Genomic DNA, 27,359 nt, shown 5'->3' with positions numbered 1-27,359 from the left:
ATAGGGACAGCAAATGTCTACAAATCGTCCATCACAGACTGAAAAGCCAACCGTTTTGGCTAATAAAATAGCTAATGCAGTTGCAGGATTCTTGGTGTTCCTAATCTGTATACTGTTGCTGATTGCACTCTGAAATGTAATGAATTTTTTTTGCAAAGTCGACCTATTAGCTTCAGGCTGGTGTTAGAGGACAGTCTTGGGACCCATTGGCTATCGACCTGATGATACAATCCCTATTTTAACGCTAATTGTTGGGGGTTCAAATGTAGCCAGCAGGCCAAGACCACATTTTTTGCAGACCCGTTAGCAGCTTCAGATGCAACGTAGCCAGTTTACAGCTATAGCTCATTACAATGCACCCGTGAATCAGTTCTGGGATGCATTCTGCCTCATGCTTCCTACACAGATCTTTGGCAAGCTACAACCAACGTTTGGACACTGCTTTGTGGTCAATAATAGCTTCCAAAACCAAAATATTTTCGAGTTGCCTACTGGTCATTTTTGCATTTAATTGCAGAATCTGTTCAAAGACATTCAAGGAAAGTTGGTTGAACGTCCGATGAGCATGACCCCCTCTGGGTTTGTTTTCCTGGCTTTTTTAAGGTGGACATCTTGGTCTGACTAAAAAAGATCAGGTGATCAACAAAGCATTAGGATATCTCCTCAGGGGACCATAAACATGGACGAAGGGGAGAATTTGAGTGAGGAAAATGTCAGGAGGTCGACACAACCATCATCGTTCTTCTTCTGTGGAGCTTCTGCATATCCGTTGTTTAAATGTAGAAACACTTCTGGTAATAACCTCAATACGCTGTCGGTATCCAAACCAAAGGCATCGCTCCCTCTGCTCACTCTCTCCTGTCAACACTGTCCTCTCCCCCCCTCCCCCTCTCTGAATGCTTGTCTGTCAGAATCCTTCTCTCTGTTAATCCACGAGTATTGTGCTGTTGTATTGTCGCTTTACTCGGAGCCAGGGATCCCCCCCACGATCAGTCTGAATACCCAGCATGCATCTGTTCTGCCGGCTGACTTTTTATTTGTCTCTGTGCATACATCCAGACTGTGGTGTCCAAACAAACGAGGCAGTTGTTTACAGATGGCTCATCGATACGCAGGATGCTCGAGCTGCCGCATCAACAAAGAGCGGACTGCTGCATGCAGGGGGGGCTTTTTGATAAGACAAATATTTAGCAAAGACAGAGATTCACTGGAAACACACGAATAAATACAGTTTAACGACAATTCTTTATGTATGTTATAATGATGACATTTCCTTTTTAGTTACTGCAGCTTAGGGGTTTGAAGTCCTGCCCTCTAAAATAACCTGTGTGTTGGTTTTGATTTATCCTGTTCATACTCATGTCATTTCAGACCCTGCCACTCCCAGCCTGTCAGTCGATTCACTTCACCTGTTCCCCATTCCCAAATCAGCTTCCCACTATATATACCAGTCCACTTCCGCCAGTTTGCTTCCAGATTGTCTTTGTGCCATGAGCCTTAGCTTTACAGCTGAAGCCCGTCTTTTTTTATCTAGCCTGTATTTCCTGTATTTCCTGTATTTCCTGTATTTCGATTTGTTTACCTGCCTGGATTTCTTTATCCTTGTGCTTTGTGAGCAAACCCCTTGTTTTTTTGCACCTGCCTTTTCTTCTGTGAATTGTTTACTTCAGAATATATCTCCAGGAGACCATAAGTATGGATTTTGACTGAGGTAAAGGTCAGAGGATCCGCAACATCCTCATAAATGTTTCTCCTGAGGAGTCTCTGAATATTTTTGTTTCATTGTGATGTCACTATGTAACACAAGTAAACAAAGGAGTACAATGGAGGCATTTCAGGTGGGAGAGAAACTGTCTCTGGAGGGAACACTGGGATGTTAGCCTTTGCAGACCATTTACATGCACCAAAACCTATAGGACACACTACAGGAAAGGGACAACCACCACTTGCATAATAGGACCCCTTCTTCTTCTTCAATCACAGTCAGATATCATGGTAACAAAGATCATACGTTTATATACGTTGTGAGGGGTCGGGGGTCAGGTCGGATCCTGTCCTCTGATATTTCATCTCCATGTGAGGCTCTGCTGCTCGACGAAAAGCTCTTCCTGTTGTGCTTCTTCCTGTTTGGGCTTCTGAGGATCTGCAGTTATTTTAACAATGTTGGCTGAAGCGTTCGTGAAACAGCCAGCGCCTCATAAATCCATGCAGACCAAAAGGAACATGTGCGGTAAATCTACTCAACAGGTAGAACAGCCTGTACAGATTCAGCAGCAATAATAATGACCAGGATTATATAGTTACAAACTGTTGTGGAAATAAACATGTGGGTGTTTCTCTCCAAAACAAACGGCCTGGGGGGAATCAAAACTGCAGGTTGTTACCTTTTCCAAAACATCTGAATTATTTATCCATGCATAATCTCTCTTCTCACAGTTGTCATGTCTTTTAGGGTTATTGCTGTTTTTACCACTTAGAAATACATTGAAGAGCATTTTGATGTTTGAGTTCGTCAATGTGGAACCAATGTTATAGTTATAGTATACTAGGCTGTATTTATATATCAGTATTGCAGTACTCCATCTTATTTTACATGTTTGTCATGTGTTTTTTATATGTAAAAGTAACTTTGGGTGTTAAAAACATGTAATGCGTACAGTATTTGTCTCCGAAATGCATTGGAGTGCAATATCTCTAAATGTAATACCTTTAGTTGCTAGGCAGATTAGGATGAACGATGGTAAATATGATCTCCCTATAATCAGACTGTAGTTCACCTGCAGTAAATCCAGCAGCTACCCTGCAGTATACAAAGCCATTCAAACTAGCTGCACCTTTACCAGCTCTGAGAACACTTTAATGATCAATCATTATAAAACATATCAGAGATATTATTCTGAAATGGACCAATCAGACAATGACTACTTTTACTGTCGCTACTTTAAGTACATTTAGAGGAGAGTACTTTCTACTTTCACTGGAGGAACATTTAGAATACTTTTACTGTGACAGAGTATTCCTACACTCTGGTACTTCTACTTTACTCAAGTACAAGACCTGAGTACTTCTACTTTACTCAAGAACAAGATCTGAGTACTTCTACTTTACTCAAGAACAAGACCTGAGTACTTCTACTTTACTCAAGAACAAGATCTGAGTACTTCTACTTTACTCAAGAACAAGATCTGAGTACTTCTACTTTACTCAAGCACAAGATCTGAGTACTTCTACTTTACTCAAACACAAGATCTGAGTACTTCTACTTTACTCAAGCACAAGATCTGAGTACTTCTACTTTTACTCAAGTACAAGATCTGAATACTTCTTCTTTACTCAAGTACAAGACCTGAGTACTTCTACTTTACTCAAGCACAAGATCTGAGTACTTCTACTTTTACTCAAGTACAAGATCTGAGTACTTCTACTTTACTCAAGTACAAGACCTGAGTACTTCTACTTTACTCAAGAACAAGATCTGAGTACTTCTACTTTACTCAAGAACAAGACCTGAGTACTTCTACTTTACTCAAGAACAAGATCTGAGTACTTCTACTTTACTCAAGAACAAGATCTGAGTACTTCTACTTTACTCAAGCACAAGATCTGAGTACTTCTACTTTACTCAAACACAAGATCTGAGTACTTCTACTTTACTCAAGTACAAGATCTGAGTACTTCTACTTTACTCAAGTACAAGATCTGAGTACTTCTTCTTTACTCAAGTACAAGATCTGAGTACTTCTACTTTTACTCAAGTACAAGATCTGAGTACTTCTACTTTACTCAAGTACAAGATCTGAGTACTTCTACTTTACTCAAGTACAAGATCTGAGTACTTCTACTTTACTCAAGTACAAGATCTGAGTACTTCTACTTTTACTCAAGTACAAGACCTGAGTACTTCTACTTTACTCAAGTACAAGATCTGAGTACTTCTACTTTTACTCAAGTACAAGATCTGAGTATTTCTAATTTTACTCAAGTACAAGATCTGAGTACTTCTACTTTTACTCAAGAACAAGACCTGAGTACTTCTCCACCCTCTGCTTCTTTCCACCCCTGTAAACAAATAAGGCCTGCAGGTTTTCATGCTTAATCACATGGAGAGGTTTTGTGTATTCATAGGGACTCCTGGGTGTCCATGGCTCGTGCCTGGGGCCCGGTACACTGCACAGTAGCGGCAGTCAGCTCCTGAATGTCCCGGGGCTGTGACTCTGACTCTGAGCTCGCCGTGTCTCCACTGCCCCCCGCTGCGCTGCTTTCCATACAGGGCGGGGTGGCGCTCAGTGCGGCGCACAGCGCACCGTCACCAGCTGCTCTGCCTGCACTGTCAGCCCGGCAACATGGGTCTGGAGAAGGAAAACATGGATACCAGTGTGTTTATGGACGACGACGAGTTTAACAGATCCATAGAACCCATTCTGAAGAAGGGGAAGATGTACGAAGCGGAACCGGACCGAGATCCGAATGATATTAACGCTCAGCTGAAGGTAAACTAATCATCAATGTGCGGAGTTAGGCTTAGAAAGTGAAACTTGGTGACAGAGTAGCGATTCCTTTTCTACATTAACTTACTAATGTAGTCATATTTGATCCAACAAACTCGGTTATGTGCAGCTTGAATACCTGGAAGACGCGTAAATCCACCATAAAGCCATCCTTCCTGGTAGTTTTCTTTAGCTCACTGTGTGTGTCTGCGTGTGTGTGATCTGTGTGTGTATGTTTGTGTGTGTGATCTTACAGGTTGGATTTGAAGATGTCATCGCGGAGCCCATCTCCACACACAGCTTCGACAAAGTGTGGATAGGAAGCCACGCCGTGTTCGAGCTGGTCAAATTCATCTTCTACCGGCTGCTGAGCACTCTGCTGGCCGTGCCCATGGCGTTCATCCTCGGGCTGGTGTTCGCGGTGCTCAGCTGCATCCACATCTGGTAGGGAGAAGTTCTTCAAAAACCTGCAGCTTTCTGATTGCTGTTGTTTCTATGGATCTTCTGGCACGGTGCCAAATGTTGTTATAAGGTATTATAGGGTTTATTCTTCATTTACCCCAAAACATAGTAAACAAACACATCATTTTAAAGTGATGGCAGCAGTAACATACTGATTTAGAAAACCATATCATAGGTATTGTAGTCATACTCAATGTTGGGGAAGCTGCTTTGAAAGCATAGCACTGGAGGTTTGTTAACTAAATGACAATATTGAGAAAAAGCAGTTCAAACTATTTGATGGAAATGAGAAAAAAGTCACATTACAGCAAATAAATACTGACAGAAAAACTATAAACTGGTAAACAGACGTGTTGTACTAGAGTGATGTACGACACAAGTACTAATTTATCAAAATAGCCAGTAAGTCTTTCCGTAAGATCTCCAATTAATCTAAACGTTTCAATAAACACGTTATATTGAAAGCGACTTTAAGTACCTAGAGCTGCATAAATGAAATGCTTTGTTGAAGTGACACATGCAGCGTCTCTTTGGAGGTGCTTAATGTTCAGAAAGCTCTTTATGTTTCTCATACTGCCTGTGCTGCAGCATCTCTTTTCACCCTCTGTCTGAAACCATTGGTTGATTGGTTAGCTGGCCGGCTCTGTTGTGATTGGTGAACCGCTTAGAGATGTCCCGCCCCTTAGCCTATCACGTACAATGTGTTGGAGCGCTAGCCAAGAGAAGCACGAGTGTTATAATGATGTCACTATGTTCAGGATGTAAACAAAGGAGTCCAACAAAGGGATTTTAGCCTTTGCAGACCATTTACATGCACTGAAAACCTATAGAACACCAACAAAGCATAACAAGGCCCCTTTAAATTACAAAGATATGTGTAGTGAAACAACTAGCAAGACACAGCTAAATGTAGTTCCTGTTGTAGTTTAATTACATCTAAGTTAAATGTTCCCCGACACTGGATACAAATAGAATAGAAAAGGGATAAACAGCTTCCTGTCTTGCTGCCAACACTTCATAATTTCCCATATAAGGTTTAAATAAGTGTTACAGAGACACAACACTCTTTAAAGACTGTTAGAGGGAAATTATAACACGTAAAAGGCGTGTTTATTCACATGTTTCAGTGTCTGTGGCAACACTACAGCCACTTTAAATGACTCGTCCTCGGGGGCCTCTGCTAATACCAGCAAACTCGTTCTGGCTCTTCTCTCGAACGTTCAGAGAAGTGATTTTTACACTCGGAGCATAACTTTGAAACACTTTGTTTTCATACCTTCATTTGGATAATGATGTCATGCATTATGTCAGCTATAGAAGGTAAACCAGGGGTCTGAAGATCATGCAAGACCACAGCCCAAAGAGTCCCATTTATCAACACAACATTTATACCCGGCGCTCTGTGGAAAGTTAGGAGGAATTTAGAGTTCCAGTGGTGGTGGAAAATAAAAACGCCCCGTGCCCTTTTGCAGGAAAGCTGGCATTTCAGCAGCAGCACGGGCTTATTTGCAGACCCGAGTGGGACATTCTTCAGAGAGCTGCAGAGCGTGACCTTTCACCTAGGTGAGGTCACACGCTCGTGATGAGTTTAAAGCAGGAATCTTCTGCAGGTATTCATCAATAGAGGTGGGATGTCAATACATGAGGAATGTGAGGAAGGGACTTCACACAGGGGGCGGCTGCTTCAAAGCTCTTCTAATACACCTTTTTATGTATTTAGTACATCGAGGGAAAGGTCACAAGCTGCAGGAATGTAACAATGGAATAATTGTGAAGGGAAACCCTGCCAAATATGAATCAAAGGGTCATTTAAACCCCTCTAATGGCATGGGAAAGTAGGTTTTTTGGGTGGAAATGCACCCGAAACATATGTATTTTAATCTGGGGCATGCTGTTTTTTCCTTTTATCTAAATGATTATGTGAGACAAAGCTCTGATGTTGCAGAATTATTCATGTATTGTCCAAACAGAAACAGGTCAAGCTCGGGGATAAAATTGCAGCAGATGCTAAAAATAATCATGCATCCCATGATTTACTTTGGGAAAGAAAACACCCACTGTAACCATTTAGAGAGCCATTTATGATTCAAAGATATTGCTTTGAAGATATATAAGGGTTCACTTCATGGGGGATTTAACGTTACTAGCTTTGACCATCAGCTGCATCCTTTATTTATAGCACCTTTCAACACGAGGCAATCCAACGTGCTTTACAAAAATGAAAGACATTAAGAGCATTAAGAAATAAACACATTATAAAATGGCATTTTAAAATCAATCATTAAAGAGCAAAGAGAATAAAATAAACAGGATAACACGGGTATGAAATATATAGTTCAACTGAAAGCAGCGACAAAAAGAAATGTCTTCAGCCTGGATTTAAAAGTAGTAAGAGTAGCAGCAGACCTGCAGAGCTCTGGGAGTTTAATATCTGAACGCTGCTTCTCCATGTTTTGTTCTGACTCTGGGGACAGAAAGCAAACCCGTCCCAGAAGACCTGAGAGTTCTGGATGGAGCAGCCGCAGGATTTAGAAATCAATCCTTTGACAGGCAGGAAGCCCGTAGTAACAACATTCTAAATTATTTCCATTTTTGCCTTTCGATGCACAACCAATCAGAAGACAGTCCAATGAAACGGAGCAAGCTAGACCATAGGCGTGACCATAGAAACAAAACACTACGTTTTCACTGCAAGGCTGTGCTCTCCCATGCCTCCCACCTCTCCCCCTTGCACCCATTGGACCTGGACTTTAATACCCCCCCCCCCACACACACACACACACACACACACACACATCCAGCACCAGACACTTGCTATATCTTTTGCACTAATGTACCTTTCTGACTGCAATATATTCATCCACGTCCGTTTGGAGTGACTTTTATTTTGTATATGTTGACTGTTGTTGATATTTGTATTTTTTGATCCTCTGGATTGTGGGAAACAGTATTTCCACCTCTCTGTCTGTACACACAAACTGAATAAAGTTGACTTTGACTCGTGAGCAAAGAGCAAAGTGGAATCAGCTGTATGCAAGCGGATGATTTGAGAAAAGTTGGATTACAGTCATTCAAATTCACATGTATTGCTTCTTCCCGGGAGAAACGTCATGTGGTATCTTCTCTACATCTCACTCTACTGCCACTATGCTCTTTCAACATTCATGGTGCAAAATAAACACCTGAAGATCAAGGTCTTCCTTAAAATGAGAGGATTTCTGCGAACAAAAGCATGAAAAGTCAAATATTTGCTTCAATAATTGCACTTTCCGAGAGCATTATTCCTCAGCATCTGCTTCTGAAGTGACCCTTTGACCCCTCTGCTTCAGGTTGGTGATGCCGGCGATCCAGAGCTTCATGATGCTGCTGCCCTCGGTGCACGTGGTGTGGAGGAGTCTGACGGACATGTTCGTCACCCCGCTCGTCCACAGCATGGGGAAGTGTCTTTCCTCCGTCAACGTGAAAACAGCCGAGTACTGATGCCCCCCGGAGAGGAAATATAGGACAGGCTGCAGTCAAAGGAAGAGTGAACAATGCTTCGAGTGGAAGACAAGAGCTCTTTATAAAAGTCCAATAACAGATCCTTTAGATGCTGCACAAATAAAGTTACATTTATAAGGGAATATAAGCAAGAATTTGATCGTTTTCAGGTGAAATATTTCTAGAAAACTGGGCTGGAATTGGTTAAAAAATACATAATATCTATGTCAAATTGAATATTCCCTAATATATATTAGTCAGGACTTGATACATGTTCAAACACAGTCATTAAAGGCTCTTAGAGCAAGAGTTATACCTCAATTAAAGTATTTGTTTTATATATTTCGTAACATTTCTCCCTATTTAAGTCAATATTTCTTCACTTTATTCAACCTGCAAATCCATAAATCCATGCATGCTGCCCTAAATTATTTGCCGGTCACAAGGTAAATGATAAAGGCTATTTATGACTTTATGAAAAGCTCATGTGCACCACCCAAAATGGACTTGTTTTGCTGATTGTGACCAAGAAAAAATTGTCATTCCAAATATTTTGTGGCTGAGGGAGCCGAAGAATTGGTAGAGTTGTTGTTAAGAAACGTACTGATAGATATATATATATATTTTGCCTTTCATATATTGTATATATTGCATTAATTCAGCTTGAAGTTGAATGTAATACGTCTGACAGCAGATATTAAATGCTCAGAAGCAGCTTGTTGCACATTTAAGGTTTATTCTGCTGTGTGGATGTCACAGTGCGTCGGCTAATATTGGGCATTGTTTTCTTTATAATGGACTTCATGAAATAGAGTTGTTTCTAACACCTGATTGAACAGAACCGGATTGGATATCATTAAAGAGACGGTTTTTCTAATTTATTGTTTTTGCAACAACCAGTTCTTGATATTTGTTTGTATCTGATATGAGAATTAGACTTGATTTGAGTGGCGCGATGAAGGCGCCTTTTGAGCTGAGACTCTGGTACAGGAATATTTCATTTAGAGGCTGTTGTTGTCTGCAGCGCTGCTTGCAAGTAGGCAGAGTTTTATAGCATTTCTACAGCTAGAGAGGATCCCACAGAGGGTTGTTTTTTACCTTGGTTACTGTATATTTAATATGTTTGAGTTCCCCCTTCCTGTTAGCTCTACAACAAGCTGATATAGAGAAAATTAGAGCAAAGTGCACAGGTGCAAAGCAACCTCTGATAAACAGACACAAACAACGTGTTGGAGAGTTCTGTCATTCCTTGTACTCCTGAAAAACATCTGTCTCTTAATGTGAGCTGTGTTACTTTGTCTGCAGACTGAGAACAGCTCCCTGCGTATTCTTGAAACAGTGTTAATGTCATAGGGAGCGACCATAAAGTGCTAAATCAATGAACTCAAAGCGACTTCAAGGCCTGATAAACATCTGTTGGTTCATCAATGATCTATTATTGATATAAAAAAGTACATGTTCGCATCGTCTGCAACTTTGTGCGTACGTGTCCATGCATCCATGGAACCATTGAACACACACACATCCCAAAAACTTTAACTTAATGCCAACCTTCAGCATCATAGGGCAGCAAACTGTGGACGCCCAAGATATTTATGCGGACCCACCAAAGGGCTTACTGACGACTGAGGTAAAGAGCTGCTCGTCACAAACAGATTTCTCATCAGCTGCAACAACGTACAGCAGGTGCATGCATCCACGGGTTCATGCAATCACACACACAGCTTCTCAAACACTTTCCATCCATGTCAAATTTCAGTATCACTCTTTTGCAAACGTTTGCATTTTGAATGTTGACTAGTAAGGCTTTTAGTTTTAGTGCTTTTCAAAACACAAGATTGCAGGAAATACAGGATCATGTATAACTGATCCAACATACAGGTGGTCACACAGTTAGCATGTGAAACAGCAAGTTACTTTTAGCACAGGAAGTAGAATTATTGATGCTCTCGACTTTGCACTGCGAGCTAACCTGCTGAACTTGTAGAAAATCAGACCCAGCAGAAGTAAACACTGTTCTGTTTTGTCTCCAGCAGACAGCCGTTCTCTCAGAGCGTTTTAATCCTCTCCTGGATGTCAGACTGATGACAGCCTCAGAGAACATGCATGTTCAGTTAAGATGCAATAATGGAAAAATGCAGGTGTGTGTTTGATGCTTTTTTCTCCTCTAAGCAATACCATGTAGTACTAAATAACCCCAGGTAAATGAATCATGAATCATACTGTAACGTGCCTTTTATGATGTATTGTGGATGTACTCGTTTGGAGCAATTTTTTCATGTCCAAAATAAAGACCTTTTTCTCCTCGAGGTTCATTTTTCTGTGTGTGTGGTTTTCTTCTTCTGTCACAGGAGATTAGTGTGGTTGGGGTTTTGCAGCTGAGTGCCAGAGAGGTCTCGTAAATCACTTCTCTTAGATTTCATAAGAGACTTTCCTACACGGAGCTCTGGTTCGATGGAACATCACCTGAGGCAGCGCTGTGAGACCTGCAGGCCTGCACAGCATCTCCACCTCCAGACTGCACGGGATATTCATTCTCCAACAGCAGCAATATAGACGATATATCAGCAGGATGTTCTGTACTTCATGTGTGCGCAGTGCTTTGATACTTCTACCACTTATTGTACTATTTACCACAACTATTACTCTTCTGCAATTTCCCTCAGCTCTAAATACCTGCTATTATCTTAAGTGGTGTTCAGTTGGGAAGGCACAGACGTCTTTTGTTCTCTTGAGCAGTTCAGGTACACACCCTTTTTGACTTTGTTTGTCTTTTTTAAATCAACAAATCCAGGTACGGCCTTTACCTCAACTTAACTACGGCTTAAAAAACAAAATCAAAACTCAAACTACAGCAATACACAGCACACAAGCTGCCTGAGAGGTTCAACTGAGGGCAGAATTATACATTTTAAATTGTACATATTATTTTTTTTACATGAATAAATCATTGTTTTTATATATTGTTGTACAATTTGCACATGTGTACTTCTTTAGTAAAACATTTCTCTTTTATTTTATATTTATTTCATATTTTTTATAATTGTTTTATATTTTTTAATATATTTTTTATTTTATATTTATTTATTTAAATATTTATATTATAATTGATATTATTTGTATTTTGTTGTTTTGTCTTAAATGCACATTTTGCTTCTACTTTATATAAAACTTTTTTTCCCGTATTATTATTTTATTGTTGAATAAAGAATGAACTGCATTTGTCCCATGATCTTACCCATAGTGCTGCTGCATCGTTTTTAATTGTAACCCCATTACTTCCTAACAAACATATAGCTGTATGGGTTTAAGTGCATCTTAACGGTCTACAAAGACTAAAAGAACAAACGTTTTAAAAACAATAAAAATACTCAAGTACCTCATTTGGATTTCCAACACTACTGAAGAGTAAGATGAGTTTTGAGAGATATTTTAATAAGTGAGTCCCACAGAGGATGGGAAGTACTCAGATCTTGTACTTGAGTAAAAGTAGAAGTACTCTGATCTTGTACTTCATTAAAAGTAGAAGTACTCAGGTCTTGTACTTCAGTAAAAGTAGACGTACTCAGATCTTGTACTTCAGTAAAAGTAGAAGTACTCAGATCTTGTACTTCAGTAAAAGTAGAAGTACTCAGATCTTGTGCTTGAGTAAAGTAGAAGTACTCAGATCTTGTGCTTGAGTAAAGTAGAAGTACTCAGATCTTGTACTTGAGTAAAGTAGAAGTACTCAGATCTTGTACTTGAGTAAAGTAGAAGTACTCAGATCTTGTACTTCAGTAAAAGTAGAAGTACTCAGATCTTGTACTTCAGTAAAAGTAGAAGTACTCAGGTCTTGTACTTCAGTAAAGTAGAAGTACTCAGATCTTGTACTTCAGTAAAAGTAGAAGTACTCAGATCTTGTACTTCAGTAAAAGTAGAAGTAGACGTATGTATGTTTCCATACTTCCATACAGTCGTGTTGCTAACCGTACAATGAGAGAAAGCTAAACCTTGATCTAAAATGACTGAAGATCGTGCGACCTTCCTGCTTGTGATGCCACCGCTAATATCACACACACTCCCGCTCCGATAAAGGGATTCCTGCTAAACTTAGGCTGTGTGAGAGCGTTGTAAATATGCATCTGGAGCAGGTGCTAACACGCAAATATGGTTGGTCAATATTTAAAATTCAAAGCATATTGATCATTTTCTTATCATTTTGAAATGTGTATTCAGGTTGTAAGTTCAAATTGAGAGACATAAGCAAACACAAAGCTGTCCTGTACAGAGCCAGTGTTTGTCCAATAAGCTCAGGCTTTGTTGATTTAGTCGGTGAACTACATTACAATAAATCTACTTCTTGAGTCTGTAATAAATCCAGTTAGTCTTGATTATGATATCAAAACGTGTTGTGACCCTTGTGAGTTTATTCCACTCTTAAGCAACCCGTGTTTAAAGAGCAGGCATCACTTTGTTAAAGTCAGAAAGGTCATTCTGACGTGAGAGCACCACATGTGCAGCTGCAGAATCAGCTGTTCACTGACCTGGTCTGTCGGAGCGATGAACCATTTGCATGTTTGTGAGAGCCTAATAAACCTACAGTGCTTAAGCGTGAGTTCCCAGAAATCCAGATATGCAAAGGAACCAGGATTCACGCTCTTCTTCATAAAGGGATTTTACATTTGGGTTTGGGAGGCCTCAGGAGAAGTCACATGACATCACTTTCTGTCTCCTGTAGGTTGACTTTAACTCTGAATGCTCATCTTTACTTTGTCCTCAAGGAAAACATTCATTTAGTCCTTACATGGTCTCATATTTGAGAAGTGTTGACTAATACTTTCCCCTGAGGGCCTAAACTGTGTTGCTGCGTCCTCCAGCATTTATTTGAAACAGGGTTGGTTATTATATTATGTTCAGCGCCACACCTGAGGAAACTAAAGGCAAAGTTACTGAGTTTATTCTGTACTGTACAGTAGTCCACAATCCAGTGTTGATTTCAGCAGTCACAGGCTTTATTGATATCATAGAACAAACCTTTTGAATGGCTCAGGATGAACATTTATAACTGCAGACTTGATGCCTTTATTGGAGGATTAACAACCCATAATGTCCTGAGTAACTGACTGATGAAGTGAGTTGTGATTCTTCCTAAGGGCTTTATTGAATCTTACCTGCACCAATTTATTATAATTTGTAGGTGTTAAGTTTCTGCTTTTGTTTGTACACAAAAATCAGTAGTTAAAAGTGCTACTGGAAGCTTAAACTCCCAAAGGACAGTCCTCAGCTGTCAGCAGAATGCAAATTGCTCTTAAAGAAAAATTACATTTACAAATCTATAATCCCCCCCCAAACACACACTGAAGAAATGTCTCCTCTGGCAGTAAACAGCTGAGTGTGTGTGATCAGCTGACACTCCAAGGTGAGCTGATACAAGAATGTAAACAAACCAGAGTGACCAGCATGGCTTCCAAACTGGGTGAGGCTGAAAACAACAGGTGTCAAATTCACTAAATGATGGTTCAATAAACGTGTAAATATAATAATACATTATTCTCTGAAGGTAGAAGAAGCTAAATATGACAAACTGGGCTTAAAGTTGCCATAAAAGCTAAATACATTGACCAAAACGTAGTTCCAAAACCCTTCTTACTTTTGTGTATTTTGATTTCTAGTGGGGTTTATTTCACTGTCTTCTATCCTACACTGTGAATGTGCCTCCCTTAGGCTAAGGTATGGCACACATCCACACCTTGCCATCCTCAATTAACGCCCACATTTCCACCGAACAGTAAGCTTACTATACTCTTCCTTGATCCCCAAATAAAGTTATTCCACTCCAGTTACAACACTCCTTTGGTTCCAGTCTCTGCTGCAGGGTGGCAGGTTACAGGCTGCCTTTCCCTTCTTTCTCTCTGCTTCAGGTGACTCCAAATACGCACCGGAGAAACCCCGGAGGTTTCCCCTCTCTGGCATTAAATTCTAGTCACGTTCAGCAGAAAAAAGGGCAGGAATTAGATGACCAAACAGGTCCTTGAGAAGAGCCCCAGTCCTTTCAGCTCGCCTCCACGCCTCCCACTCGGCTTCCTATATTGTGTTCTTGTCTGTTACGCCGCGCTTATCTGTTCAAACTTCAGGACAGCATGACAGGAGGACTGAAGGACGGCGAGAAGGAAGAGGTACAGTATGGCTTCTCATCTCTTTTTTAGCTGACATGGACTTTTCTTCTCCGAGGAACTATGTATTTCTGCGCATAAGTCGCATTAATGAAGGACATTTGGATGTTGGTCCAGCTCTACAGCGCTATGTTTCAATCGTTATCTTATTTTCTGGCACCTAGTCATGAACGCGTCTCCCACACACGCTCCAGGGGAATGTGAAGCACCATTGAGTATGCATTAGCAAGTGTGTGTGAGGTTCAAGCAGCTAAAACCTTTTATTAACAGAGCGACCTGTTCTTGTTTTTACGCATAGAGCATGGAAGGATATAAGTTCGTGCGTAAAAGCGTAAAGGAGAGTATACCCAAAACTTTTTCAAATAAAAAGAGGAGAATTCAGTTAGAAATCATAAACATGCTTAGAATTTAATCATGAATCCATATGGTTTGAAGTTTGAATGAGAAACATTCACGAAGGAGAGCTGTGGGGAACAATGGAGCACTTTACGCACTGTGTTTTGAAGGCAATGAATCCGGAAACACAACGTGATCTTACTTTAAATGTGCCTATATATCCACTAGTGGGATAAAAAAAAATACAGTTGCTTAACCTTAATTGTTCAAAGACATCCCAAATGATTTGGAAAACGCTGAGTCAGGAGATAATCAACATTTGGAGTATGTGCCTTTACGCATTTCTTAAAACTGTTGCCATGGACACAGGTTGTAACAAACAGCGTGTCAGCTCAGGATATGACTTCTCTCCGGGTGTAGAGGACCCCTTGCGGCGGGATTGAGGGGTGTGGTGCTTCACTTTCTACTCATTTAAACCCATCCCTGTTTGCAAGGCAGGCTGCTGCAACTCCAGCCCCACCGCACTCTCTCCCTCCTCACTCCTCCTCACACTCTTCTTCTCTTTCTGCCTCCTCTGGACCCTGACAGGAGTTTCTGCATTCGCCGTTCATCCGAAAGCAAGGGAACATTTACAAACCCAACAACAAGGACATGGACAACGACAGTCTGAACGAGAAGACCATGGATGATGTCCACACCAAAGAGATCGACCTGGTCAACCGGGACCCGAAGCGCATAAACGACGACGTTGTCAAGGTGAGTCAAACCGGGAGGCTTTATTTTTGGGGTGAAATGGTGCAGCTGTGGCGAGCTTTTGAAACTTAAACTCCAGCTAAATACCTGTTGAGGAGCTCGCACTTTAACTCAGCTAAGGGGAGCTGCTTGACAATTATGTTTGATTTAATGAACTTCGGGAAACTGTGGCGAAATCTGTCAAACTGGTGTTATGTGCGCGTGAGAGGTGCACTGCAGTTCTCCTGCGCACTGTCTCGAGCGCTGTGTTCCGCCCCACTGACTTTCCCCTATTAGGAAAAGTCTATGCAGAGTTATTAAAGCCCATTGAGTCGATACAAGCAGACTCAAACATGTGAACATCCTCGCTCCAACAGAGGAAACATTACGAGTTTCCTGTTGTTGGAGCGCTCTTTTCCCACAGTCCTTGTTGCACACGCCTTGCTGTTGGGAATTCTTTCCATAAGAGAGCCGCCTGGCGCGTAAATACGGAGTGTTTATTTGGTTTGAAGGAGTTAGCAGAGGAGTGGTAGCGCTGGAGAACCACCTGACGCGTCTGCAGTGAGCGGGGAGCAGCAGCTGCCTGAGCCTCCCTCCTCCTCAGCTGGGGGAGTTTTTGTTCATGGGGGTCGGGGGTCTCACTGCATGAGAAGGGGGTCAGCTCTTTGAAATGCCTGAACTCTGCCTTGTTAAAACAGGGAAACACCCAAGTTGCCAAGTGGTAGTCTGAAGGGATATCCCTCACCACTCCCAATCTCTCCTCCCTCCTTTCCTCCCATTCTCCTCCTCCTCCCTCTCACTCCCTTCTTTCTCTACATGCCTGTCGTTGCGTCACAGGAGCAAATGTTGCTTTTGATTGGCTCCAAATGAAATGACAGTCTGCCATTACTGATTAGAAAGTTGCTCTTTAACCTCTTACTGTTCCTTTGAAAGTGAGTACTTTAAAGGAGCTTCTTTCTAGCTCCTAATGCCACTGGAATTCTCTAAATGAGGAGGAAAGCAAATGTGAGTTTCATCACATGTCACCTCATCATTCACGTGTTAAATATCTGCAAATCACATGGTTTTCTAACATGGGAATGTGATATTTGAAATGTGAAATGCCCGAAAACCACATGTGCCCATTAGTGCATAGTTACCATGTGACAAACAAGTGAAATGGTTTCACGTGTGCTGAGTTCCCATTTGCCTTTTTTGCAAAGTTAGTTTAATGGAGTCAGAAAGAAAGGTGCTACAGAAACAGAATATATATATAGTCTTTTTCCAGTTGTGCCACATGTACAGTTCTACCCGTTTTCTGCTTCCACTTCTTCCTCCACTCTCTCCCTCCCAATGCTCCTCCATTGTGACAGTGAGTCAGACTCTCCTCCAGTCTCAGAATAGACTCAAGCTTTACGATTGTCCCGCCCCACTCTAATCAACTCAACAGACCCCTGCTGCAACGATCGGAAATCACATGCAAGTCCAAATTAAAACTCCATACGGAAGACAGCAGCAGACTTTAAGCAAGTACTGTAAGAACAATGGAGCATTTTGGCATTGTACTATGGTTGATTATAGGCTCTGAATACTTCAAATACCACTGTTAGTGAGGTCACATTTAGTCAAAAGGGGCATTTTCATGTCTTTTTGGATTGTAAAGTGTTGTAAAACAATAGTGTAAAAGTATCAAAGCGCTTGATATACTGAGAAATGTACACAGATGCCAAATTGCAGGAACTTTTAACGAGACGTCAGGACTCCCATGAGGTCGTGATGTCACAACTACACTACACATATATTTGTAAAGGGGCAGGTGGCAATGAGGGGTGCAGATGCAAATGACCAGGAAACACTGAGCAATCACAGCAGACTGGACTTTTTACTGGAGAGGGTCTTTAAGACACAGGAGCTAAACGGAGTCTTTCAGACAGAGGGTGAATACAGGTTCAGGCAGAGAGTAGGAGGAAAATAATGTGGTTTTTTTACATTAAAGCACGTCAATTTGTCAAGTAGACACCTACCATACAGGAATGAACCGTAAACAGGATGTGATTTGTCTCCTTTAATTAGGAAATAATAACTAAGACAGAAATCAACAGACCTAAAAACCACAAACAGTATTTTAGATTTCAGAACAAAGTCTCATAAGCATGTCGTTTCTACAGTGTGTGTTGTTTCTCGGAGGTACTGTGAGGTCAATGAAACATCTCTGCCAAGTGGAAGCGTGTGTTTGGTGCGCCCCGATGAAAATCACAAGCAGGGAATCCCTCCCAGCAAACCCCCTCGTTCTGCAATCCACCGTGACCACACCGCCCCACAAACACAGCGATCACACGTACTGTACTGTGCATGCAGACAATCCGTGCACACACACACACACACACACACACACACACACACACACACACACACACACACACACACACACACACACACACACACACACACACACACACACACACACACACACACACAGCGCATTCTTAAAAAAGGCAAACACAAGCTGTTCTCCTGCAGCTGGCCTCAATCACCTGGCCACATCAAATAAGTTCCATTACTGACATGCATGCAGAGTTTGAAATGCACAGAGAGTCTTTTTCCCTCAGAGAATCTTTATATAGCAGACAGGGGGGGGGGGGGGGTTAAATGTCTCCACTGGAGACCATTCTTGAGAGGAAGTAGTAAAAATGTGATCCTGAGTCATGACGGTCGAATTAAAAGGAATGCAAGGCCTGTCATTAGTTTGCTTTTGATCGTTGTTTTAGTTAGCAGCCTCATTGTGGGATGTTCATTTGATTATAGATGTCATTTTGCTGTTGCTTGAACATCTCATACCTTCAGTTTTGACATTTTCTAGGCCTTCATTGCAACTTAACAATGGTTTGAGGCATCTCAAGGTTAAGAAACTCTTGTGCTATAGGATTTGTTTGCATCCAAATGTCATGCAAATTGTTTACATCACCTAAACATATGCAAAATAACATTCAACATCACACTATAAGCATCTAAGAACATATTTTTTTAAAATGAAACAATATTTGGCAAGTTATTTTTACAAACAGTTAAACTTAGTGTACATTTTGAGAATGGTTTCATGGTTCATATCAGTATGTGGAGTCTCTCCTGGGACATGTCTCCATGCTTTAATGTTCAGAAAGCTCTTTATGTTTCTCATACTGCCTGTGCTGCAGCTCCTCTTTTCACCCTCTGTCTGAAACCAGAGCCCAGTCTGCTCTGATTGGTTAGCTGGTCGGCTCTGTTGTGATTGGTCAACCGCTAAGAGATGTCCCGCCCCTTAGTTTATCATGTAGAATGTGCTGTCAGTCACACACTGTATGCCTCCTCTGCCAATCAACCTTATCTCCCCCCCTGAACCAAAACCAAACATTTCCTCTGACAGCCATGAGCCTCAAACCAACAAAAGACTCCATTAATGTTCTTCCCTCTGACCTTCTCCACCAGCGACCCACTGACAGCCTGGAGATAGAGCGCTGGAAATAGAGCAGCGCCATATTTCTTCAATAATACAGTCGCCTCCCTGGCGGGTCACATGCTGACCCCGAGACAATTTTCATATCAACCCTCTGATTGAAATGCGGTCTGCACCAGCATGACTGGGAGGATGCAGTTAGTACTCAGTAGAGATTGGTGTTTGAAGCGAGTTCCTACTTAAGTTATTGCATGTCTTTATTTGATAATTGCTTAATCATGACAACTTTTTTGATCCATTTCTTTAAAAAGCATGCTTTCTTTGATTAAACAGTAGGAGATTCCAGTGTTCTTACTCTGAATTAGCACGACTGGGCTTTTGTAGTTAAAGAAATACACAACATAATGGTATTTATGTGTATTTATATTGCATTTATTCATTTAATAACTGCATCATCAAGAGGAGTCAAGAAAACTGTCGACTTGTGGGATCTACTTCTTTAGAAAAGTCCTTTCTTTGAGCAAATAGTGGAAGATTCCTCTTGCTTGGGACCAAACTCTTCATTTACCATTGGATTAGAGTTGGATTTTATCGTGTCCATGCCAAAATGTAATTAACAATGAAGCCAAAGAAGCCAAAATCCATCCAATGTTGCCGCTGTTGCACCTGAAGGTGATGACTTTCCATAGACTAGTTGCACCAAACTTCAGGTACTGATAATTCATTGTCCCATAAAGTAAAGACCAGTATTTAGAAATAAAAGCAGCTTCACTCTCTGGCTCCGTCCTGCTGTGGTTGTTTGTGCCTCTCTGCAGAAGGCTCTCATTTAGTCTCAATCAAAGTTCTGGAAACTGGAGCGGAGTGGGTCCACTTTAAAATTTGTAGCTGTGGAAAAATTAAATAGACGTCGCGCTGGTTTTGTGGCCGCTGCCAGATTTATACTACAAGGCGGTGGTGAGCGCTGCCAGTTGGTGCTGTGAGAGGAGCTTTATGCTGCTGCTGGGAGGACAAGAATCGGGACTTACGAGCTGCAGGTTTCAGGAAAAACAAAAACAAAGAAGGATATTAAGAGGTCTAATCCAATGTGAGGCATTTAGGATTGAAGTTATGGTGACATGTACTCCTACATTATGAATGACAACAAGAACAAGAGGCCTTCCGATGTGAAGTCGAGCCTGCAGAACGCTGGGTATTTTAGACGTGAAGTGAAACGTATTTCCTTTATTGAAATCCAGTTTTCTTAATTCGAGTGTGGTAACCAGTCTAACTCTCTCTTGTCTCAAGATACAAACACTCCTTTTGAACTTTTCTCTTCAGTCTCTGTGTTTCAAATTCTTAAAACATCAAGATTTCGTGTCCACAACCTGCTGCAGTCTTTTTTCTGCTCTGACCGATTTTTGAAGTATCTCACATACTTTTGGGGAAAACAGTTCATCTATCACCTTCCAAATTCGGCCTGAAGATTGATATTATGCATTAGACCAAAATATAGACTGAAAATAGGAGGAAACAGCTAGTCTGGCTACTTCCGAAGAAAGGAAATTGGCTTATCTGTGCCTGTAAAAACCCAACAATTAAATAGTTTATTCCATACAAAAAGTTGTCATTTTACGGCGGGATGGTGCCATACTGACTTCAGTGGGCATTGATGTCTTTACTATCCAGTTTTTCTATGGAATAGACAAATCAGTTAGTTAATAAGTGACCTTCAGACATGCTGGTTACCAGTAAAACCAGAGCTATAGCTGTCTAGCCGTACTTCCTGTCTGAATGCTGCTAAGCTAACTGGCTGCTGGATCCTGCTTAATATTTAACAGACGGACATGTGGAGAGTCTTATCGTCTCAACCAAAGCTTTGCAGTCTTTCCATCAACCTGCCTTTCAACCTGTGTAAGCTGGCATGACATCTTCCAAACGGTGGATTGTTTCTCACTTAGGAATTAAACACTTCACTTTTCCATTTCACCGTCACTGGGAGGCTGGATAATATCTGTGTGACTTACTGGTATTGCAGCCATTAGCCATCGGTAGCCCGACTGCTGTGTTAGCTGAGGCATAGTCTCCAAGTAACTGTAAAATAAATATTGACTCAGCACTCAGAAAGCCTGCCGGGACAACAAGAGGGAGAGAGGGAGAGAGGGAGAGTGTGTGTCCCTGTGTTTCTTTAAACATACCTGATGGGGTCACAGGCACTTGCTAGGATTGTCATATTTAAAAGCCGGTCTGATAAATTGTTAGTTCCTGCAGGTTAAATTCTCCCTGTTGTTTGACCTTCACTGGTTTATCCAAACTCTGCAGCTTTCCTTTTGTTAGAAATGTGAACCACATCCTGTCCTGTGCAGGACAGACTTTTTCCAGCTAAGTCGTACCACACACTGAGTGTTTACAACAGCCAAGGTAAAAGCTTCTAGGAACTCGATTTAGCCTGATAATTATTTCGGATTTTAAACAATGACGTGGTGTCTTTCAAACCACTGAGCAAAACAAAGAGAAGTCCTGGCTACATGTGGTCTCTCTCTGGCTATCCTTTACCTTGAGAAAAGCTGGATGTCACTGTTTTGATGCATCAAAATGTTGCCTCCATCTTTGTTTCTACCAAAGTGGGATGGGTTCAAGATGCACTGGAGACAGAAATCCTGTGCAGAAAGCAGAGCAGATGCCAGAGATAGTGTGTGTATCAGTGTGTTGGGCGGGGCAGTGTGTTGGTGGTACCAGTCACCACGAGGGGAGGTGTGGATCTTTTCCAGGAGCCCCACCCTCCATCCCAGCACTATAGAGAGGGAGTGAAGCAGCTGATGTGTGTGGAAATAATAGAAAGGCCCTGAAGAAAGAGAGTGATTGCAATAACTCCATTTGCACCATAGCAGGGCTCTTTGGGAATGCTTTTGGCGGTGGATGAGTCATAATGTCAGAATACAAAGAGTACAATTAACCGTTCATTTGAGTTGGAAGTGCTTTTGTTTCACTTTCTATTTTTAAACAGATGTTTCTCTTACCTCTAGTGGTATAACTCCGTGTTCCAGTTCACCTTCACAAGGTTTTACTGTAGGATATCCTTCTATAAGATTCCTACTGCTCCAAAGATAATTAGGTTGAAATATTATATCTACGTTAGGGTTAGGGTTAGGGTAGGTTAGACAATCCCATTTCTTAATGTTGTCTGCTCTCTCCTCCTCCTTTTCGGGCACTGTCTGACTGTACTATCTAATGAGAGAACAGACTGAACCAATAAGCTAACCTCATTTGTGGAGGTTATGATACTTTAATATCCATAACAAGGCAAGATTTACGTCTACCAGAAGAGTTTTCCTACACTCCCACTTCCTTCCTCTTCAGGTAGTCTTTCCCTCTGACTTCTTTCCTGTTTCTAGTCTACAACCAATGTTTCTCCAATGTTTAAACAATTACTCCAGTTATTTCTCCGTAATCTTATTGATCAAACAAAAAACCCTCTTCCTACTTTGCAGAAGTTATGAAGCTCATCAATATAAAACAAGGCTGGATCTACCAAGTTTCTTTGCCTTCCCATCTAACCTCTTTCCTATCTGTGTCTACCCGGCAAAGCTTGTTTGGCATCATCTGTTAAGTGGCTCATCTACTGTCTCAGCTGCTTGGCTAGCTCAAAGACACGTTACATGATATGCCCTGGTGTGAAATTGTAATACAAGTTTTAAAAATGTTGTGTCTTAGCCCTGAAATGTTGGATTGACTCCAAAATATGACGGGTTTTTTCGTGGCAAAGGCCTTTCACCAATTCCCATAAGCATCAGGCCAGTTGTTTTTCTGTAATCCTGTCAACCAAAGTGAACTGTTGGTACTTTAACTCTAGATCTACCATGTCTTTGGCCAACATTATCTTACTCTCCTCCTTCTCCCTCTCCAGGTAGACTTCGAGGACGTGATCGCCGAGCCTGCAGGGACCTACAGCTTCGACGGCGTGTGGAAAGCCAGCTTCACCACCTTCACCGTCACCAAGTACTGGTGCTACCGGCTGCTGACGGCGCTGGTGGGCATCCCCCTGGCGCTGATCTGGGGAATCTTCTTCGCCATCCTGTCCTTCCTGCACATCTGGGCCGTGGTGCCGTGCGTCAAGAGCTATCTGATCGAGATCCACTGCGTCAGTCGCGTCTACTCCATCTGCGTGCACACCTTCTGCGACCCGCTGTTCGAGGCCATGGGCAAGTGCCTCAGCAGCATCCGAATCAGCACCGTCAAGGAGGTGTAGCGTCCGGAAGGAGAGGAGGAGGATTAACGGAGAGAAGGGGGGGAGGGAAGATGGGAGGGCTAGAGCAACACTCAAGAAGAAGTTGACCTCTGGAAAATGGGAGACTTTTCCAGAAGGGGCGGGGTTGTGTGGAAATAAAGGGGCGTGGTCACATGGCATCAGACTCCGCCTTTTTTTCCAACAGCTGTTTTTTTCTCTCCAGTGTGGGTGGGCACAACAAAGGAAAGGGTCGTTCTCCAGGGTTTTTGTTCATTCTTCACTGTTGTCCAGCAAATCTGTTTTTCTGTTTTTGTTTTTCCACATGATGTAAATTCTTTCCAGTCTTCCTGTTTCTGAGGAGAGCTTTATCACTTTGATTCGTGTGAAGAGGGGAGTATCGGGGTGTTTCTCTCGCGCTTATTCCTGTTTGTTTTTTGGAGCCGTTGGGTGGGGGTGGGGGTGGGGTCGGTTGGGGGTTAGTGAGGTCAAAGCAGAGACAAAGAGTGAGCGCTGCCACAGTCAATCTGACTCAGCAGAAACAAAACAAGCCGAAGAGCACAGAAACAACCCCTCCCTCTGGCCTCCATGACCGTCAAACCCACCGAAATCAAACCCACCCACCTCCCACCTCCACCCTTCGCTGGCTGTCCAGCAGTCTGACACACTGAACCTGCCCTCGTTCCTGCATGCACCTGTTCCCTTGCAAACAAATCGCCGTCCGCCACCGCCACTCTGCATCCGCTTCTTCCTTCACCTCCACCTCAAATGTTTCCAGTGCAGGTTTCATCCCCATCATCCTCATGACAGTGTGACAGAGAATTGATTTTAGCAACTCTTTTCTGACCAATTTAGGCCTTTCATTCTTCAGTGAAGCTTCTTTTAAATGCTCCATAGTGAATGCTTCTCCCCCCCCCCCCCCCCTACACTATGAAAATGAAGAACTTTTGAGGGGTTTAACTTCAATACCGTTGTGTTTTTTAATATGTACTGTATGGTTGTCTATGCATCAAATGACAAGCCTCATTCCAGTGCACTAATCTAATGGAAAGTATTGTTAGTGGATAGCACTAATGAAGATCTCCTGTTTGCAAAGGTAGTGGAGTACTAGTAGCTACTTTGGTGTGCAGACACAAGCTTGTGTGGAGATGTTTCTTAATGCGCTGTGGTACTTGCACAGGTTAATGCATTGGAATTAAGATAATGTGAGATGGAGTGTGTGTGTTTTTGGATGCATTTGTTGCCCCTTTTTTTGATAATTATTTGTTGTAATTTCCCCCTGACTACATTGTTCTGCCTCCCCTTGCTTCTTGACTGTGGACACGATGCTGAAAAGCGTCAAACTGATGCCTCCCTCCCAGGAGACGGGTGAACGGAGGGACTGTTGGGTGGGGTTTCTGCATTTGTATAAGGATGGGGTTATGTTTTGTTGAGACACTAAGCTCGCTTTGACTCCGTCACCTTCAGTCTACCTGCTGTCTTCTCACAGGGAAGGTAACATCCTAGCACCTGTTCCTTGAATGGACTGTTTTTAAGCTCCAAAGGTGATATTTTTATAAGAAAATATTTGTTTTTTTTTCCTTCCCTGCTTTTATTGTACAATATCACGCTGTGCACATTAAAATTTAATATAATCCAGTGTGCATTTGTTTGTTTTTTATCCACAGTTTCTTTACCAGGATGGATAAACTGATCACCGGCATGTGCCTCTCATGAAAGTCCGTTTCAAACAATGGATTTGTTGTTATTTTTCTGCTTGTGATATTGAGTCATAGCAAATGTAATTATGTAATGGTTCATAGTGGTTTCATTCATCTGTTCTGCAGGAACCAGATAATCGTGGAAAAAATACACAAGAATGAAGCTAAAGCAAGAGCAGCTGAAAAATAATTTCCAGCAGCAGTGCCCTCCAAACCCTCTGCAGGATTTCTATCAGAGTCTTGTGTCAGGACGGCCTTCAGTGTTTTGCTCACAGGCTTTTTTTTTTCCGACCCTGGCAAGATATTTCCATGGTTACTTGATAAACAAATAAAAGCGTTGGGCAATTCCGGAGTCCCTTCAAGTTCATTTTCCCCCAAAAGCCGTCCTGGGCTCTCACTTTAAAACAGGAACATGTTCAATGAGTCACGCTAACAGAGGCTCATTGTTTTACATTTTTCCAAGGGTGATTCAAGGATACAATAGAAAAGTCAAATGCTACTTGAGGTTTTTGTTTCAATTTATGGCGCAAACACTGGTGGAAGCCAGGGCCTAGTTTGTGCCTCCCATGGCTACAGTGTAAAGTATCCCACAGACAAATAAACCTTATGTGAATGTTGCATCTTCTAAAAAAAGTTGCATGTGCTGCTATGATATATTTGACTAGGAGTGTTTTGCAACCACTCTAGAGAAGCGTTCTGCCTTTTTAACCCCAGGGTTACAGTCAGGTCAGGTACCAGTGTTGGTCGATAAGTCCAGGCCAGCATTTGGTATTCCAGTTCATCTCGAAGGTCAGATCTCTGTGCTGTGAACTTATTCTACTGCAAACTGGGGAAAGTATTTCTGTTTGGACCTGGCTTTGAGTAGAGTTTGGAACCATATTGCCCTATTTTTTATTGAAAACACTGCATGACCAAACACATTCAAACAACTCAAGACCAAAACTAACCAAGCACACCCCAGGGTTAGGTTTAAACCACTGACTATTTTCAATAAAATCAAAGTGCATTGTGCAAAAACAAAAACTAAGGCGTATATAGTATGTTTATTTATTCCATAATTGCAGATGTGTCACTTTCATCTTCTCATGCTTAACCATTTTCCATATAAGGAATAAAAGCAGAGTCAGAATTTTAAGATGAACCGGGTTGAAATCTTCTTTATCTTGTAGGGTTTTTTTTCTGAAAATTGCCTAAAGTCTTTATTAATCGAAAAGAAAACCTATTGGTAACCTGTATGTAAAATGAGAGGTACAAACTGGGCCTAATGGTTGCATATCCAGTTCAGTCAAGGTGAATTTCAATCACAAATAAACCAAACATGTCTACAGTCTTCACTCAGACCTCAGTGCAGCAACACATCCACGGGCAAGCTGAACAACAGAAGCGTCCTGAGCAGGTTGCAAAAGGTCCTGGCAGAGCGAAGCCTGCACGGAAATTTCCGCCGGTCCAAAGCAGACATCACAGGAGGATGAGAGAACACAGAGACGGCTCTGTGAGCTCCCTGCAGACCGACGGGACTGCACAGTGGCACTTGTGAGCTAATGGCAGTGACCTGATACAAGCGGGGTGAGAAGTTGCCACCAGCTGCTGGCTCAATGCTCCGCTCTGTGAAGGAGGTGGGTCTGCTTGGTCTGAATCTTGACTAAAACACCCCTGCTTGGTGGAAATAGGGGAAATTAAAACGACAACACCAGTGCTTTTGGTGATATTGCAAACAAGGCTCAGGTGATTGAGTTGATGGTTTGATCCCCATCCTACTGATCCAGCAGTCAACACGTCCTCGGTCCTTGATAATCGTGTATCGTAAAGACTGGAAAGCACTATAAACGTGTCCTCTTTTTACCATTCAGATCTGATTTCCCTCCACTTTATGCACCTGTCATGATCAGTCAATGTTCCCTGTTTTATTTTGAAAAGCCCCCTGTGTTCTGTCTGTTTTTACTTCCTGTCTGTGTGTTTGATTACCTGATTGTTTTCACCTTCTGTCCTTCTCCTGCCCTCTCAAGCTGTGTCTTGTCCGTGTGATTAGTTTTGCATGTATTTCAGTTCTAGTTTTTCTGTTTATTGTTCATGGGAGGGTTCTGTTTCATTTGCCCTGCTCTGCTCGGCCTGGATAACCTATCAATAAAAGGTTGGTTTTTTTTCTGTTTGCACGTCCTGCATTTACATCCACCTTGCTCTGTCTCTGCATGACCTGTTGGCTTCCATTTATCCGTAGCCCTCGGAGTAGAATATTATTAAAGACTTGACGTTCATGTACTCATTGATTTTCTATAATCAATTGAAGGCAGACCAGAAAACTCCTTCAATGAGAGGAACAAACATCCAAAACTCCTCCTAAAATCTTAAGTATGTCATATGGGATTGTAGCTCAGTAGCACAGGTTTGCAGAAACAC

General features: G+C 41.9%; 2 protein-coding genes across 2 annotated transcripts; both read left to right on the top strand.

Moving 5' to 3' along the window:
- The first annotated feature begins 4,190 nt into the window (after positions 1-4,190).
- On the top strand, positions 4,191-10,744 carry cav2 (caveolin 2). Its single transcript, XM_063911052.1, has 3 exons — positions 4,191-4,490; positions 4,744-4,931; positions 8,279-10,744. Exons 1-3 carry the CDS (start codon positions 4,344-4,346, stop codon positions 8,427-8,429), a joined length of 486 nt encoding a protein of 161 aa, XP_063767122.1. The 5' UTR covers positions 4,191-4,343; the 3' UTR covers positions 8,430-10,744.
- A 3,501-nt stretch (positions 10,745-14,245) lies between these two features.
- cav1 (caveolin 1) lies at positions 14,246-24,900 on the top strand. Its single transcript, XM_063912858.1, has 3 exons — positions 14,246-14,584; positions 15,506-15,673; positions 22,945-24,900. Exons 1-3 carry the CDS (start codon positions 14,549-14,551, stop codon positions 23,284-23,286), a joined length of 546 nt encoding a protein of 181 aa, XP_063768928.1. The 5' UTR covers positions 14,246-14,548; the 3' UTR covers positions 23,287-24,900.
- Positions 24,901-27,359: the final 2,459 nt, after the last annotated feature.

Source organism: Eleginops maclovinus, chromosome 2 (genome assembly GCF_036324505.1).
Source record: "Eleginops maclovinus isolate JMC-PN-2008 ecotype Puerto Natales chromosome 2, JC_Emac_rtc_rv5, whole genome shotgun sequence".
NCBI lineage: Eukaryota > Metazoa > Chordata > Actinopteri > Perciformes > Eleginopidae > Eleginops > Eleginops maclovinus.
This window is presented reverse-complemented; position numbering and strand designations above follow the sequence as displayed.

Excerpts from the sequence above, each read along its gene's own strand:
- cav2 (XM_063911052.1), top strand. The coding sequence starts at position 4,344 with ATGGGTCTGGAGAAGGAAAACATGGATACCAGTGTGTTTATGGACGAC. Across the intron at positions 4,491-4,743 it reads ATATTAACGCTCAGCTGAAG|GTTGGATTTGAAGATGTCAT; the intron begins GTAAACTAATCA and ends GTGATCTTACAG. Across the intron at positions 4,932-8,278 it reads CTCAGCTGCATCCACATCTG|GTTGGTGATGCCGGCGATCC; the intron begins GTAGGGAGAAGT and ends CCTCTGCTTCAG.
- cav1 (XM_063912858.1), top strand. The coding sequence starts at position 14,549 with ATGACAGGAGGACTGAAGGACGGCGAGAAGGAAGAG. Across the intron at positions 14,585-15,505 it reads AGGACGGCGAGAAGGAAGAG|GAGTTTCTGCATTCGCCGTT; the intron begins GTACAGTATGGC and ends GGACCCTGACAG. Across the intron at positions 15,674-22,944 it reads TAAACGACGACGTTGTCAAG|GTAGACTTCGAGGACGTGAT; the intron begins GTGAGTCAAACC and ends CTCCCTCTCCAG.